Here is a 16,907-nt window from a genome sequence, read left to right as displayed (position 1 = left end):
ACCTGATAACTGGGATTATCCCTATATTAACCCGAATTATTTTTATACCAGAAAGCTGCTCTAAGCTCTCCTGCAGTTATCTGCCCAATAACATCTAGACTCCATCTACAACCCAGACCCACAGAGGGTTGCACTGTCTTTCCCAGTTTTTATTTATTTTTCGTCTGTTTACCTCTATGTAATGATTTATTAAAGTTTTTTTGTTTTATTCATATATACTTTTGTATATGGTCTACCATGGCAAATGAGCTATATACCATTTTGTATGGGCACACCTCTGGTTAACGTGGGTTGGAGGCTGGATTCGTCCTCCTCTCCAGCAACCTTTAGCTATTTGGGATTTCTTTCTGAACATTCACCTTATATGAAACATTTGTGGTTTATTCACTAAACCATAATATATTGTGGACCGACAAGAATGAAGAGTGGGCAAGATTTTCCATCACATTCATGTTACATTAAAACCTGACATTGATAGTTTTCCCATTATTTTTCACCATAAGCATATTTGTAATATTGATCGTAAGATTGTTTCAGGTGATTTTTTGCAAAAAAAGTTACATTTCTCATAAATCTGCTTATTAAGAGTATTCTTTGGTCAAAGGGACTTAATAGACGGAGCTGAAAAATGTGTCATGAACAAGAACCATGAAAAAAGCAAGTAGATTTAAGCAGATCGTGGTCAAACAGGATTATTAAAAGGACACTGTAGGCTCATTGAAGTGGTCTGGGTGCAAACTACCATCACAATTAACCCTGAGCATGTAATTATTTCAGTTTTTATAAACTGAAATAATTACCTGCTAGGGTTAACTCCTCCTCTAGTGGTTGTCTATCAGACACACTTTTGGTTGCCTAAACGACGCTGGACGTCTTCACGCTATGCAGGAGGACTTCCAGCGTCACTAGAATCTCCATTGCTATACAGTGAATAATGCTTTCCTATGGGGAAATCCTAATGCGAGCGCAGCCATTGCTGCCCATGCGCATTAGGTCTCCCCCACCGGCTGACGTCAGCGGGGGAGGAGAGTAGGCGGAGCTGATCCAGCACCGAGGGACATTGGCGCTGGACCCAGGTAAGTGACAGTAGGGGTTATTAACAGAGGGGGAAGCTTTAGTGCCAGGAAAACGAGTTTGTTTTCCTGGCACAATAGTTTCCCCTTTAAATATTAAAAGTGATGGCACAAATGCTGAACTTCATTCGGTATACTATTTTATACACAACCGATGTAACAAAGATATATACGTTAAGTATTCACAGTGCTGAATAAACTATGAAAATATTAAAAAAGAATCACAAGGCAGGTATAACAGTCATTTGGAGTGGATCTGACGTGCACTGAATGAGCAGGAAAAACAAACCTCATCACAGAGGAATTGAACGTGCAACCCTAAAGGAAATCTCTAAACGCCATTAGCACTACAGCCTACTGTAGTGGTTATTGTGCCAGCAGTGATCTGGCGAACTGGGTGCGTGCTCTGCTTTGCCCCCCTCCAGGCAGAAATCTGAAATGGAGAGGGCAAGACAGAGCACACACACCACCTCTACAGATATTACAAAGAGCAAACACACACCATATCCACACATACTGTGTGCTATGGTCCTTCAAAGCCCACTGGGGGTTAAAGTATCTAGTGGATGCAGACAACAGTAACCATTCTCTCGCTGTGCAGCACTCAGTGAGAAAGACCGCAACCAACAGGATTCCCTGCTTTCACTCTATCACATTAGTGAACTTTGGACAGTGAGGGAGCGATTACTGTGGTCTGTACCTACCGGCGGTGCAGACCACATGCTCCCTGCCCCAGATCATCCATGGCTCCACCAAAGAAGCCCTGCTGCTAGCCCATGGCAGTGCTAAAGGCCAATAATAACTACGTCCCTGGAGCCCTGAACTACTTGTCCCAGGCGTCCGGAGATAGAAATTCCACATCCATCAAATCGGCCATGGATAGAGGCTTGGGGGATGTTAGCATGTCCCATCATGTTTTATGTTAGAGCTTCCACTAGCTGGCCAGGGTAGGACCGTGACCTCTCAATCCAGTTCCTACAGTGCGGGCATGGAGAAGTGTAGTGCCATGTAAATACACACCAGGCAATTTTATTAGTTAGGCAGCAATATCTGGCAAGTGGTGATATTTTTTAATTACAGCAGTAGCTGGCTGCTCACCATTAAATAGACATGCCACCAATGGATTGGTGGGTGGGAGCATTGGTGGGTGGGAGTTTTCAACCTTCCTATAGTTGGGCTTTTTATAGTGGTGAGTAGTGAGCAAGCGCTAGTGAGCCGACACATGGTTAACCCTTGAGCCACCGAGTTTTTTTTAGTTTTTTTTTTTTTTAAAAACTCTTTGCCTGCTGACTACCAATGGGCAAATAAGTACTAATATTATCGATAAAACCAACTGAACGATAATTTGCAAATGTGCATCCAACCAGTTGCTTATGGTCCCAATTTTGTAGAGAAACTGTAACTGCCTTATCTAATGAAAGTTTTTAAAGTGTCTGAAGTCCTCGGATGTCATTGTTCCACCATTTTTAATGCTAAACGAGAGTCCTCAGTAGCAATCCTCTCTGTGCAGCTTTGGCTAATGAGAAGGCCTGAGCAACAATGAGCGACTGTGATTGGCTGAGAGTGACAGCTGACAACTTTCCACTGGTCACACTGCCATTGCTGGTATGAATTAGTTCAGGTAAAAGGAAGTGTGTAATCTCTGCCTCAGTTATACCTCCAATGGAGGCTTGGCTGTGAGTGGCAAACCTTATAGGAAACCTTATTAAGTGTTAAACTGCCCAAACATTATTTAAAGGGACAATATAGTCAAAACAGCTTAAAATAGTTGTTCTGGTGAGTATAGTCAGTCCATGCAGGCTTTTTTCTGTAAGCTTTACATTACAGCCTAGGGACACCCCCGGTGACCACTCCTCAGACAGCGACTAGAGGTGCTTCCTGGAGCAGTACTGCACAGTGTACATCACCTGACGCTCAGCATGGAAACACTGAACTTTCCCCATAGAGATGCATTGATTCAATGCATCTCTATAAGGAGTTGCTGATTGGCCAGGGCAGCGTATAGGAAAGCATTGTGATTGGCTGATTGAGATGATCAATTCTGATGATGTCAGCCAAGAGGGCAGAGCCAGCAACGACAGTCCCGCACGGCACTGGAAATAAGGTGAGTTTTTACTATACTTCAGAGGTTTAAGGGGGGCCAGGGGTGCTAAATAGTTGTTTTAACACTATAGGATCAGGAATGTTTGTTTTCCTGACCCTATAGTGTTCCTTGAACACTGAATAAAGAGACAGTACCACGAGACTCCAGACACCATAACCAATTTAAAGAGATTAAATGGTTCTAGTATCTACAGTGTCCATTTAAAATCTGTGCATTGCAAAATTTGGATATGAAAAGCACTAATTTTAAACCAGACACCGGTGTCGATTCGGTTGGGAGGACACAATTCCAAAAGGATTTGGCTTTAAGTAAATGTAAAAATTGGCATTCCAAAAATCAACCATTTGTTTAGTAAACAGTCAATAAACAGATGAGCTTGCAAGTTTCAAATGGACTGTGGAATTTATATTGAAATATGTATTAAGTGCATCTTATAAAAGGTTTGCTTTGATTAATGATTATTGTACTAAAACTGTAACGATGGTTGGTTCCTGTCAGCCAGGAGTGCCCTGCAACACCCGATTTTAGGCACTGTACTCTGCCTCCATTACAGCTCAGTGACTGTTTGACTACTTACAACGCTATGCACTCCTAGCACCATACCCACTACAGGGCACTGTAGTGGTTATGGTGCTTAGAGTGTTCCTTTAAAGCAGGCTTCCCCAAACTCTGGCCCTCCAGATGTTGCCATGTTGCCATGATTCTATGAATGAAATAGGCTGAGAATCATTAGAGTTGTAGTTCAGCAACACCTGGAGTTTGGGGAAACCTGCTTTAAAGCATGTCTTTCTGTACAGCTAGAAGTTAAATGGACATTAAGCAGTAAAACTACTTTAGCTTAATAAAGTGTTTTGGTGTATGCATCCTGCACCTGAAATCTCATTGCTTAATTATCTGCCATATGGGAGTTAAAGGGACACTATAGTCACCCAGACCACTTTAGCTCAATGAAGTGGTCTGGGTGCCAGGTCCCTCAGGTTTTAACCCTTCAGATGTAAACATAGCAGTTTCAGATAAACTGCTATGTTTACATAGCAGGGTTAATCCAACCTCTAGTGGCTGTCTTCCTGACAGCCGCTAGAGGCGCATCTGCGACGCTGGATGCGAAATTCGCATCCAGCGTGCAGAACGTCCATAGGAAAGCATTGAGAAATGCTTTCCAATGGACTGTTTGAATGCGCGCATGCACATTCCGCTCCACTCGGGAGCTGACGTCGGCAGGGAAGGAGAGGTCACCTGGCGCTGGAATAAGGTAAGCTGCTGAAGGGGTTTTAACCCTTTCAGCGCCACGGGAGGGGGACCCTGAGGGCACTATAGTGTCAGGAAAACCACTTTGTTTTCCTGACACTATAGTGATCCTTTAAGTAACACTATAAGGTCAGGAACACAAACATGTATTCCTGAACCTATAGTGCAAAACCCACCATTTAGGTGGCTTGCCCCCCCCCCCTTTTAGCCCATTTAAAAGTTAATAAAGCTCACCTTATTTCCAGTGCTGTACAGGTCCTCTGGTGCTGCCCACGCCCTCTTGGTGACATCATCAGAATCGATGATTTTTAACCAATCCAATGCTTTCCCATGGGCAAAATCGGCAAGGGGCGGGGCCAAAAGGTGCTTTGGCTAGTCAGCACCTCCTCATAGAGATACAATGAATCAATGCATCTCTATAAGGAAAATGCAGCATCCCCGTGTAGAGCGTGGAGACGCTAAACAGAACAGCTGCCTACTGTGCAGCACTGAGCAAGGAAGCACCTCCAGGGGCCATCTGAGGAGTGGCCACTTGGACGGGTTCCTAGGGGCAATGTAAACATTGTCTTTTCTGTGAAAAGGCAGTATTTGCATGAAAATGCCTGCATATAATGATTATACTCACCAGAACAACTACATTAACCCCTTAAGGACACATGACATGTCTGACACGTCATGATTCCCTTTTATTCCAGAGGTTTGGTCCTTAAGGGGTTAAGCTGTAGTTGTTCTGGTGATTATAGTGTCCCTTTAAATAACTTTGTGTATGCAGCCTTAGCCACACTTCCCTAACTATGACTCCGAGTCTTCCTAAACACTTCCTGAAAATAATGTTTCTAAACATCTCTTATCGCATTGTGTTTAACTGAGACATTCTCATTTCCTGCTCTGTTAAAGGAATACTATAGCGTTAGGAATACAACTCCCCCTTCCCCCGTGAGGATTTAAAAAGTTTTACTTGCTTTATTCTCTTGCCACGCTGGTCTCACCGCAGACTCTCTAGCCGAGATCATCCATCTTGATGATCTCAGCCAATCCAATGTTTTCCCATAAGGAAGCATTGGGAGGCTAGCGTGCATGGGTGACAAAACACTGCTCTGCACCAATCAAATGGTCTATATGAGCAGCATTTGATTGAATAAAATAAACTACTCTCACTAAATTAGTCTCTAGTCTCTGGCACCCTCTAGCTGTCAGATCATATTGATACCGGAGAAACTGACGGAAGCCAAGCACAGAGAGATGGACACAGGTTTCTTCAGGAAGGAAGAGATTCTTTATTCGATTCACCTCAGAGGGACTAATGTCACCAAAAACCAACAAAGTCTGAGCCCCGAACATACAGCGTAGGTTCCTTATATAGGCATGTAGCTCCTCCCATAATTAGCTCCACCCACACTCTTATCCAATCAACCAAACAAAGACTAACTTACTGTTTGACCACATGGCTTGCCCAGCACAATGGAGGAGGGGAAATATTCTATATCCTGTATTGCTGCACATGCTCCGTACACTACTGATTGCATCGTTGCCACGTGCAACCAACCAACCGACCGATACATCAGTATATGCGCGCGCACACATACCACGTGGCAATCTCGGCCTACTAAATTTATTTTTACCGAGATTCCACCACAATATAGGCGAGGAATGCAGGCCAGGCTGCCTGTCAATAATACAAGCCAGCATTGTTTCATTGCTCTTTGCATGGTGTTTAGTGTACCGTGAATGTATCTAATGATGTATTCATGCTACACTTTTTGGAAACCCCTGGTGTCCCAAAATGCAGAACACCAGGGAACAAAGTCGGGACAGTACCCTAAAATCGTGACTGACTCAGAAATCGTGATGATTGGGAGGCTTGCTGTCCCGTACAAATCCAGAGTTTTTTTTGTTTTTGTTCTAAATGCTTTGGAACTGAATCAAGTGGGGAATTCTCTGTCTAATGACAAAATAATTTCTGTCACTTGCAGAATAGTCCTCCACTGCACTTTCATGTTGCAGTGACTTTGCAATCCCTCGATACCTCAGACATTTTCGGGTGAAATGCCATGCTTGCAGTTACTCCAGCAGTGCCATGCATGTGCATATAATGCACGTATAATAATTCTGTCGGGCCTTGCATGGCCAAGCATGTAAATGGAAAATAAAACAGACGAAGAATTAATAACAAGTTAGCACACATTTTAGAATAATCTATAGCTAATTTTTATTTTATTTATTTAGCGATAAAGTTGCACTAAAACTGAGGATGTGAAAATTCATCTTAAACTTTCAAGATGTTTCTGCATTCTGTTTTTATTCATCAGCTACCAGTCATAACAGCTGACTGAAACAGGTATCTACTTGCAAGATGTCCATCAAGATGCCAATGACATCACAACGCCATGCGCAAGATAATCTGTGGGAATGTTCTTTAAATTCCCTTTTCTCCAACAGTGAGGTGAAATAACCAAGCTGTGCTATGCCAGATGTAGAGGTTTTTTTTCATTGCATTTTGAAATCTGGATTCCTATTTCATACAATTCAGGTTTTAAAGAATACCCACCCCTTCACACGTGTTCCTTCATAAATGTGAGGCATTGTCACCATATGTAATTAATCTGAATTATTATGCAGTGTTCCCTAACAAAAGACAACATTAAACAAACAGGCACTGAGTTTATTTTTCTCCATTCCATACACGTATAATAGAACTTCACTACTGTCACTGCTAGTACCACTGACACATTGTCAAAGCTAGCTTCCTATACCTTAGCTTCTTTCTCTCCCTCCTCGTGTGCAGTGCGTTTCATCATGACTCCTTGTTTTCCTTCTTCCATCATATGCTTGTGCGCTGGGACTTGTAGTTAAAACGCAATTATCTTCTAAGGAAAAGTGCGCGCGTTGAACTACAAGTCCCGTGAGAACACTGCACTCTGTCTTGACGTAATTCAGCGATTCATACAGGCGGACTACGTCTCCCGTCATACCTAGCGGCACAACTTGCAAGCGGCCAGGAAATTGCGTCAGGGTGGCTTTTGGTCGTTAGCAACCGTTGCTGGGTGCCGAGCAGGCCGACGCGGTGCAGGAGGAGAAGGCCTGGGGAATGATCGAATCTTTAGGTTAGAATGTACTTTCCCATACGTTAACCTGCCTTTATAGGAAATATATAAATATTGATTCTTGTAGTTTATTAGTTTGAATATTTTCAGAGACTGCGGTATGCATACGTTTTCTCTGTGATCTGATGTCCATATTATCAATTGAATATTTACAATATCTGTATATTGGAACACTGTAACTAAAGGTAGACGCCACTACCCCCTCCCCCCCCCCTACCCCCTCCATCCTCCATCTAGCAAGGGATCATGGGAGTTGTAATTCTAAATAAATTGGGAGGGTGGAGTTACCATTTATTTTGGAACTCCACTTGATATGCACTGCAGCTCCCATGATGCCGAGCCAGTATGGTTGATTCTTTGGCTAAGTGAACATTATGGGGAGTGTCCATAGAACCAGCAGTACCAAATGTGTTCCTCTGTTGCTTATGAAATATGTCAGGGATATGCAACCATCAACCTCCACTCCAGATGTTCTGGGCTACGTCTCCCAAAAATGCTTTTACAGCCATAACGCTGGCAAAGTTTCAGGGGAGATGTAGTCCACAGTATCTGGAGTGCTGACAGTTGCCTATCCCTAAAGTATGTCCTTGGCGTTTATGTATTAGCAAGAGAAACAATATTAAGACAAAATATGCAAGAATATTTGTAGTTCTGCAGTTTGCGCCAATACCAGTAGTTGTGTTTTACAGACTAAAATAGCCACATTTGAGTATATTATAACATAATAAAAATATTTACTCCTTTATAGTCTATCATAAATACTGATATAACCAGACTAGCTATAATCATAAGTGTAAACGCAGTCCTGTCACCTTTCCAAAAGTTTTGGGTATTTCATAAAAATAGAATCTTTTTAAGTTACTCGTATTGAGTGTTTTAGAATTCCATTGAGAATACACTGCAGTCAAAATATATTATAAGACTAAGTAGGGTTCTACTTTGTCTTATGGTAAAGTCTGAAGTTGACAAAACTTGAGGAAAGGTGAAACTTTTGCCAACATGTTTTGTCACTTCCCCAACTGCTGCTCGCAGGATCTTGCATAGACATCAGTTTTTAGACATCAGTTTTGGATTCCCATGCATGTGCGAGACTTTTTGCAAGATGAAGCTTCAAGAGTTTAATAAAGAAGATAGTGCCTATGGTATATATACCCTCCAATGCACCCCAAGCCTTAGATGTGTTTTTTGCAAATGTGCAAAGACCTCCAAAAGTGAGTAAAAATACCACCCACAGCTGGTTCTTTTGCTCTCCACACAGAGCAACAACTGCGCATGTGCTGTGATTGCTATGGTAGTTCTCTAGCCAACAATGCCAGCACTGGCAATAGAGTATGCTGGCATCATAGAGGAAGTTGTGGTGCAGCATTTCATACGTAAACATTGCACATACAGGCTTCTTGCACAAAACCATTTAAAAACACTTAAGTTGTCATGGTGCATTGCGTAATTCTATAAACTGTTTAGATTACCTCTTTATTATATATAATTTTATATTAAATGTAATAAAGTATTTAGAGACAAAACCAGAAAATTTATGCCATACTTACCGATATTTTCTTTTCCCGGATATATGCCATGGCAGCACTACGTATGGGTATAGCTCCCTTCTCAATTGGACAGGAACACCTCCTAAATAAAAGAGACTCCCCCCCTATATCCCCTCAGTCTTAGTTTAACCCCTTAAGGACCAAACTTCTGGAATAAAAGGGAATCATGACATGTCACACATGTCATGTGTCCTTAAGGGGTTAAAGCCACGAAACAACATATGATTGCAGAAGAGGGTGGGATCGCAGTGCTGCCATGGCATATATCCGGGAAAAGAAAATATCGGTAAGTATGGCATAAATTTTCTGTTTTACCCGGATATATCCATGGCAGCACTACGAATGGGTTATACCCAAGCTGAAAGGAGTAAGGGAGGGAGAATAATAACCACAACGCATAAATCCATGCAAATACAGTTTATTGATCCATAAACTATAAGGCAGCAGAGAGGACACTTCTACCAAATTCTGTGGTAGATGAACGCACTACATCCAACTGATAGTGATTGATAAACGTGTTGAAGAAGGACCATGTTGCTGCCGAACAAATGCGATCCGCAGAAATGTTGGCTGCAGCTGCCCAAGAAGCGGCCAAGGATCTGGTAGAATGAGCTTTAAGGCCTTGAGGGACAGGAACTCCGGAGGCTGAGTAGGCCTGACCAATGGTTGAGATGATCCATCGGCCAATATGAGATGAAGAAGCGGCTTGACCCTTCTTGGAACCTGAAGGAATAATGAACAGTCTAGATGTCTTCCTTATGTCTGAAGTCCGGTTCAGGTATGTAGATAAACATCGCACCAGATCCAAACGATGCCATTTCTCTTCTTCTTCCGATGAAGGATGAGTGAAAAAGGCTGGCAAAATGATGTCTTGATTCATATGGAAAGCAGAAACCACCTTGGGTCTGAAAGCTGAAATCGTACGAAGGATCACTCGGTCTTCCTGAAGAATCAAAAAGGGAGACTCACAGGAGAGAGCGCTTAGCTCCGAGATTCTTCTACCTGAGGTCAAGGCAACCAACAGAACAGTTTTCAACGTAAGAGTAAGTTTAGAAACACTCTCCAAGGGCTCAAACGGAGAATCAGATAAGGCCTGTAAAACCAGAGGTAAATCCCAAGGAGGGGAGCAAGACCGTACTGCAGGGCGCAGCTTGAGAATGGCTTGAAAAAATCTAGCAATATCTGGATCAAATGTCAATTTCCGATCTAACAGAGCAGAAATAGCTGAAGTATGCACTTTTAGGGAGCTGCGACTCAAACCCTTGTCAAATCCGTCCTGTAAAAATTGAAGGATGTCACAGATACTGGGAGACAAAGGAGAAATATTATGTGCCAAACACCAGCTACAGAAGATGTCCCAAATACGATAGTAAGCTGAAGAAGTGGATTTCTTCCTGGCATGCAGAAGAGTATACATTACTGAAGAAGAGAAGCCTTTGCTGGAGAGATGTTGCTTCTCAATTTCCAAGCCCTTAAATTGAGAGACTGAGGAGATGGGTGAGAGATCGGACCGTGTTGTAGGAGACTGAGTTAATCTGGGAATTTCAGAGGTATGTCCTGAGAGAGTTTCTGCAGCAGAGGAAACCAAGGCCGTCTGGGCCAGAAGGGAATCACTGCGAGAATCGTCGCTTGCTCCTGCAGGATCCTTCTTAGCAGGGGGAAAATCAGAGGAGTCGGAGGAAAAACATACCCCAGATGGAACTTCCACTCGCAACAGAGAGCATCCTGGTCTTCCGCCAAAGGGTCGAAGTAACGCGAGAAGAACCTTCCCACTTTGCGATTCTTCGCTGTGGCCATCAGATATACCTGAGGAAAACCCCACTTCTGGACGATGCTTTGGAATGCCAGAGGGGCTAACTCCCATTCTGTGGGATCCAGGGTTACTCGGCTTAAGAAATCCGCCACTTGATTGTTCTTTCCCGGAAGGTAAACTGCCTTTATCCCCTTCAAATTCTTCTCTGACCAGGACATAAGTGGGGTCAACACTTTCATTAAGCGTTTGCTCTTTGTACCTCCCTGATGATTGATGTAAGCAACTGCAGAGGTATTGTCTATCCTTACTCTCACCCAACTTTGTTTCAGACTAGGAAAGTGCAGAAGAGCCTGGAAGACTGCTTGCAACTCTAAAACATTCGAGGATAGAGGATACTGTTTGTTTTCCCACTGCCCCTGAACATGAAGAAGGCCCAAATGAGTTCCCTAACCTGATTGGCAAGCATCCGTCGTGAGAGTAACCCAAGGGATATTGTTCAGAGGATACCCTTGATATAGATTCTCGTTCATCAGCCACCATGCCAGTTCCTTCTTGATATCTGATGATAGAGATTGCTTGATTCAGATCCTTGTTCGCAAACTGGGATAGAAACCCTTCTTGTGGAATCCTCATATGCCACTGGGCCCATCTCGTGAGGCCTATTGTAGAGGACAAACTTCCCAGAAGGCTTATAAATTCCCGGGCCGTGATGGAGTTCAGAGGCAGAAGATGAAGGATCTTTGATTGAATACGAAGCCCCCTGTCCAAGGATAGGGAGACTTGTGACTGGATTGTGTCGAATCTTGCCCCTAAGTATATCATAACTTGAGAGGGGGATAGCTGACTCTTCTTGAGGTTTACCAACCAACCAAATCTTTGAAGAATTAAAAGAACCCGATCTCGATGAACAAGGAGAATATCTCTGCTGTGTGAGAGAATCAGGATGTCGTCGAGATAATGGAATATTGAGATGCCTTCCAGACGGATATATGCTATTAAGGCAACCAGAATCTTTGAGAAAGTCCTGGGAGCTGTGCTCAGGCCAAAGGGAAGGGCTTGAAACTGAAAATGCTGATGGTGAATCGCAAATCTCAGGAACTTCTGGTATGGTGGAGCAATAGGAACGTGAAAGTAAGCGTCTCGAAGGTCTATGGAGATTAACCAGTCGCCTGGGGAGATGACTTTATAATGGAACTTACTGATTCCATCTTGAATTTTCTCACATACAGATTTTCGTTTAATTCGTGAAGGTCCAAAATTAGTCTCCACTCCCCTGATGCTTTCAGAGTGAGAAAAAGTCTGGAATAAACCCCCAATCCTCTTTCTTTTGCAGGAACAGGACATATAACTCCTTCTGCTGAAAGGGAAGAAACAAAAGACTGAATGGACATTGCTTTCTCTGTTTCCATAGGCATGCTTGTAGACATGAACCGGGGATAAGGGTTTGTCGAGAATTCCAGGTAGTAGCCGGATTTTAGGGTCTTCAAAACCCACTTGTCCTGTATTGCTGGAGCCCAGACCTCTCTTTAAAATTGTGTCTTTAAAATTTTGATAGTGACTTACGCAGAACCTCTAGATTGCGACCTATTTCTTGAAGCCTGACCGGGAGAATCCATAGTATGGGCAGCTGGAAAAAAATTAGAATTTCCATCAACCAATTATTGCCTTGAAAAGGACTGGGGAATAGACAAACTATAATAAAAGGACAAGAAATGTAACTTACCTGCAGCCAGAAGACAGAAGTTTAATCCAGTTATGCAGAGATACATCAAACAGCATACTGACAGAATAAAGGTGCTTACCCTTTAAATATAGGATGCCGAACCAGGAAGTAAAACCCCTTGCTGCTGGCCTTCCTCTGGCGTGCGTTCCACTGCTGGAGAGAGGGAAAAGAAAGGCCGAAAAACCGGAAGTGCTAGCAATATCGGCGAGCTACAAGGAAACAGGAGCCCACCCCCGGTCAGGTAAGTTTTTATTTCACTGCCACTTACATCCTGAGGATAGGGCAGGCCATCCATTATTGGGAAAGCCAAGAAGCCTACATTTTTTGCAGCAAGTAGGTGAACCCTTCTGTGGGAATTACCACCTCCCTGGGTCTGGCACATCCAGCTGCTACCTATAGGGTTACTGCAGCATAGATCCCCGGTCGCTAAGGGGAGAATCCTCCAGGGGGTCGCCCTTGGTGAGGCGCCGTGTCCTGAGGCTTCCATGGGGAGAGAGGCTGAACTCCCCATGGGCCAGGGGTACAATTAGACCCGAATAAGTCACAAAAGAAAAAGTTTAGGAGATGCAACCTCCACTGTCCCTGAGAAGTGGACAGGAAAAAAAGACTGAGGGGGTATAGGGAGGAGTCTCTTTTATTTAGGAGGTGTTCCTGTCCAATTGAGATGGGGAGGAGCTATACCCATATGTAGTGCTGCCATGGATATATCCAGGGAAATTTGATTTTTCAATGTTTCCTGTGTAGAGCAGTTGACAGGGTTAGCTATAGTAGTAGGCAGTTCTAGGTTTGGAGGAGCAGGACATAATAGTATGATGCTCCATCTCATACCATGGAATCTGAAGTCTGGCAATCTGTGTATTTCTGATAAACTGACACATGCCTTTACCTGTAATGGACTTTACAGTCATAAGACTTTTCTTGGTCTTCGTAAAATGTACATCCATAGATTTCCTTATAAATGCGAGTATCCAACTTTAAGAGTTTCTCTAGTGTTTCAATTCTTATAGCTGCATGTAATCCAGAATACTTAATGACATGGTGATTCCCATGCCTATACTTTGTGCTTGTGCAACATATTGAGCTATTTATGACCTGTATTATGGCATTTTATTTTCTGTGACTACATGGTTTGGTTTTTGGGGTAATTTTTTCTTTTTTCAAAACCCGGAATTGTGGCTAGTTTACATGGGAATTGAAAATTTTGCACAGAAAACGTCAATTTAGACTATTATATGGATTTTTTATTTTTGTTCAAATGTGTTTATTTTGGTCAGAAATTTACAATACGATTTGTTCATTTGTCACAGTTCCCTGCTAAGTGTAACTTCATAGTTTACCAGACACATTGCTACATTCCAAATCATTTTGATATCCTACCTTGATGTAAGCAGTTCCTCAGAAGGAGGTTTTTTTTTTGTTTGTTTTTGTTTAAAATTATTATTTTTTTTTTTTTATAAAGAGTCTGGTTTTATTAAGTTACTACTGGTGTTTACCCTGAAACACTAGGAACTAAAGAGTGGTATACTTATATGTGCAATTTAATAGAATTTTCCATTTGTTTTACAGTATCATAATGGCTACTCCTTTAGACGAGACTGCTGCAGATCTACCAGTAAAAGACCTTGGACCAAGTCTTACAGGAATTGGAATAACGCAAGGTCTGATAGTGTATTTACCTAGCACCACCCACCTCGCCTTATTATTTATCTTTTTTGTATAAATTCTCTTTGATCTTTGTTTCTGAATTTACATTTAAAGGTCACTCTATGTACCATCCCAACTTTTTATAGTTACAGAGTTGATAGTGCAGAGAGTACCCTGCATTCATTCCGTGCTGAAGTTCTAAACCAAAACTTTTTGTAGAGATTACTGCAAACCTTAAACTGCCCCCTTTGCGCTTTCAGTCAGGCTCAATTCTGGGTGCTCGATGTAAATTTTGATTAATTTGTGCTTGCTGATTGTTCATAATGCACACAAACTTTGGAGTTCTCTTTTTTCCCAGGAGAGAGAGTCTAAGCCATGAACCATAGCTCTACCGATCAGTACATGTAGCCTGGTTCACAAAATGGGAAACAGGACTAAACTTTAACTGAGTGCAGTTCTAGTATGGCTACTATCGGTTTATTGAGTAGTTGCACTCATCGTAAGGTTGAATGTAACTTATCCCATAAAGCTTTGAAAGACAGGTGATAATGGGACTAGAGAGAATTCACAGACCAGAAGAAGATTGCTCTGGATTGAATGTCTCTTCCTGGTAAGTGGCAGACCTGCCTGAAACTACCAGCATCTCCAGGGAACTTTAAAGCGAAGTAATGTTTATTTTTATATCTTGCATTTTTTAATGCATTATCTATATAATGCTTTAACCCCTTAAGGACCAAACTTCTGGAATAAAAGGGAATCATGACATGTCACACATGTCATGTGTCCTTAAGGGGTTAAAGGGTTACTCCAACCCTTTGTCTCAGTTTGTCATTTTTGGCACACAATACCTCACTGTGCATTAGGTATAGCACCCCCCCCCCCCATGAAAATTAAAAAATAAATAAAACTTACCTGTAATCCACCAACAGGTGAATCTTTCAGTGCTGATCTTCCTCCTCTGTCTGACTTCAGTAAGGGTCCTCACACAGTCCAATCACCGGCTTCTCACAACTTTTTCCTCACATGATGCCTCAGGATGCACTTGGGCATCTAATGGAGCAATGCTATACACTCACACCATACTCTGCATTTTCTGCAGCAGTGCTGTATGCACCCATGCAATGCATATACTGCTCTGCAAGAGTTAAAGTGAATCTATAAACGAAACGAAATAGCATTACCAAGTGGTAACGCTTCGTTAGCTCTTTATTTGTACAAAAATTGAGTATGTGATAGTTAGTATGTTTTTTTTTTTTGTTTGTTTTTTTATTATTATTTAGGAAGGCAGGACTTGGCTTTAATGTGTTATCTATATAAGGAAATCGGTCGGCGATTTAGCTTTTAGTGTCCCTTTACATAACACAAATCTGTGAAAAAAATTATCTATATATGTTTTTTCTTTTTTAGATAAGGCACACAATCAAGTTGATTAAGACATGTTATGTAGTACCATCAACAATTTTAGTAACTTGAATAGCGGTCTGTTCAACAATAATATGTTAATAAAGTAGATACATTTACATGCCACCCAACATTAGGAAATGCAAAGTCAGAAATGGGTTGGTGGCCTGAAGGTACATGCCTGTGGAAGGTGGCAGAGCTTCCCACCAACGGGGATTGTCAGCCTGATGTGCACAACTTCTAAATTTAATAAGCATAATTGCAAGTGCTGATATGAGACTTTGTGCTGTTTTGTAAAACAATGTTTGCCATTGTAGAATTCAGATTAGAAATACAGATATTACATTCATGAAATAAGAGAGATCGTTGGTACATTGGATCAGTAATGTTACCAGTCATGATTTTGAACGTTTGTCTGCTGACAAAGAAATGATCAGTATATAATTTTAATGGTAGGTGTATTTTAACAGTGAGAGACAGAATAACCCCCAAAAAATCCAGAAAAACGCATTTCAAAAAAGTTATGAATTGATTTGCATGTCAATGAGTGAAATAAGTATTTGACCCTTTCGACTTAGTACTTTTTGGCAAACTCTTGTTGACAATCACAGAGGTCAGACGTTTCTTGTAGTTGGCCACCAGGTTTGCACACGTCTCAGGAGGGCTTTTGTCCCACTCCTCTTTGCAGATCCTCTCTAAGTCATTAAGGTTTTGAGGCTGACGTTTGGCTGTTCGAACCTTCAGCTCCCTCTACACATTTTCTATGGGATTAAGGTCTGGAAACTGGCTAGGCCACTCCAGGACCTTAATGTGCTTCTTCTTGAGCCACTTCTTTGTTGCCTTGGCTGTGTATTTTGGGTCATCGTCGTGCTGGAATACCCATCCACAACCTATTTTCAATGCCCTGGCTGAAGGAAGGAGGTTCTCACCCAAGATTTGACGGTACATGGCCCCGTCCATCGTCACTTTGATGCGGTGCAGTTGTCCTGTCCCCTTAGCAGAAAAACTCCCCCAAAGCATAATGTTTCCACCTCCATGTTTCACGGTGGGGATGGTGTTCTTGATGTCATAAGCCGCATTCCTCCTCCTCCAAACTCGGCGAATTGAGCTGATGCCAAAGAGCTCGAATTTGGTCTCCACTGACCACAACACTTTCACCCAGTTCTCCTATGAATCATACATATGTTCATTGGAAAACTTCAGACAGACCTGTACATGTTCTTTCTTGAACAGGGGGACCTTGCAGGCGCTGCAGGATTTCAGTCCTTCACGGCGTAGTGTGTTACCAATTGTTGTCTTGGTGACTATGG

At 42.3% G+C, this 16,907-nt stretch overlaps 2 protein-coding genes across 2 annotated transcripts in view; one reads left to right on the top strand and one right to left on the bottom strand.

Moving 5' to 3' along the window:
- FTO (FTO alpha-ketoglutarate dependent dioxygenase) overlaps window positions 1-7,278 on the bottom strand; it is a 291,304-nt gene extending 284,026 nt beyond the window's left edge. The window contains exon 1 of the mRNA XM_063437686.1: window positions 7,179-7,278. Within this exon, the coding sequence (XP_063293756.1) occupies window positions 7,179-7,250 (72 nt within the window). The 5' untranslated portion in view covers window positions 7,251-7,278. The remainder of the gene's footprint in view (window positions 1-7,178) is intronic.
- Window positions 7,279-7,336: 58 nt separating this feature from the next.
- Window positions 7,337-16,907, top strand: part of RPGRIP1L (RPGRIP1 like) — a 116,744-nt gene continuing 107,173 nt past the window's right edge. The window contains exons 1-2 of the mRNA XM_063437366.1: window positions 7,337-7,529; window positions 14,119-14,210. Of these exons, the coding sequence (XP_063293436.1) occupies window positions 14,126-14,210 (85 nt within the window). The 5' untranslated portion in view covers window positions 7,337-7,529; window positions 14,119-14,125. The remainder of the gene's footprint in view (window positions 7,530-14,118; window positions 14,211-16,907) is intronic.

This window comes from Pelobates fuscus, chromosome 12 (assembly GCF_036172605.1).
Source record: "Pelobates fuscus isolate aPelFus1 chromosome 12, aPelFus1.pri, whole genome shotgun sequence".
Taxonomy (NCBI): domain Eukaryota; kingdom Metazoa; phylum Chordata; class Amphibia; order Anura; family Pelobatidae; genus Pelobates; species Pelobates fuscus.
Note: the sequence above shows the minus strand (reverse complement) of the source record. Positions and strands in the feature narration are given on the sequence as shown.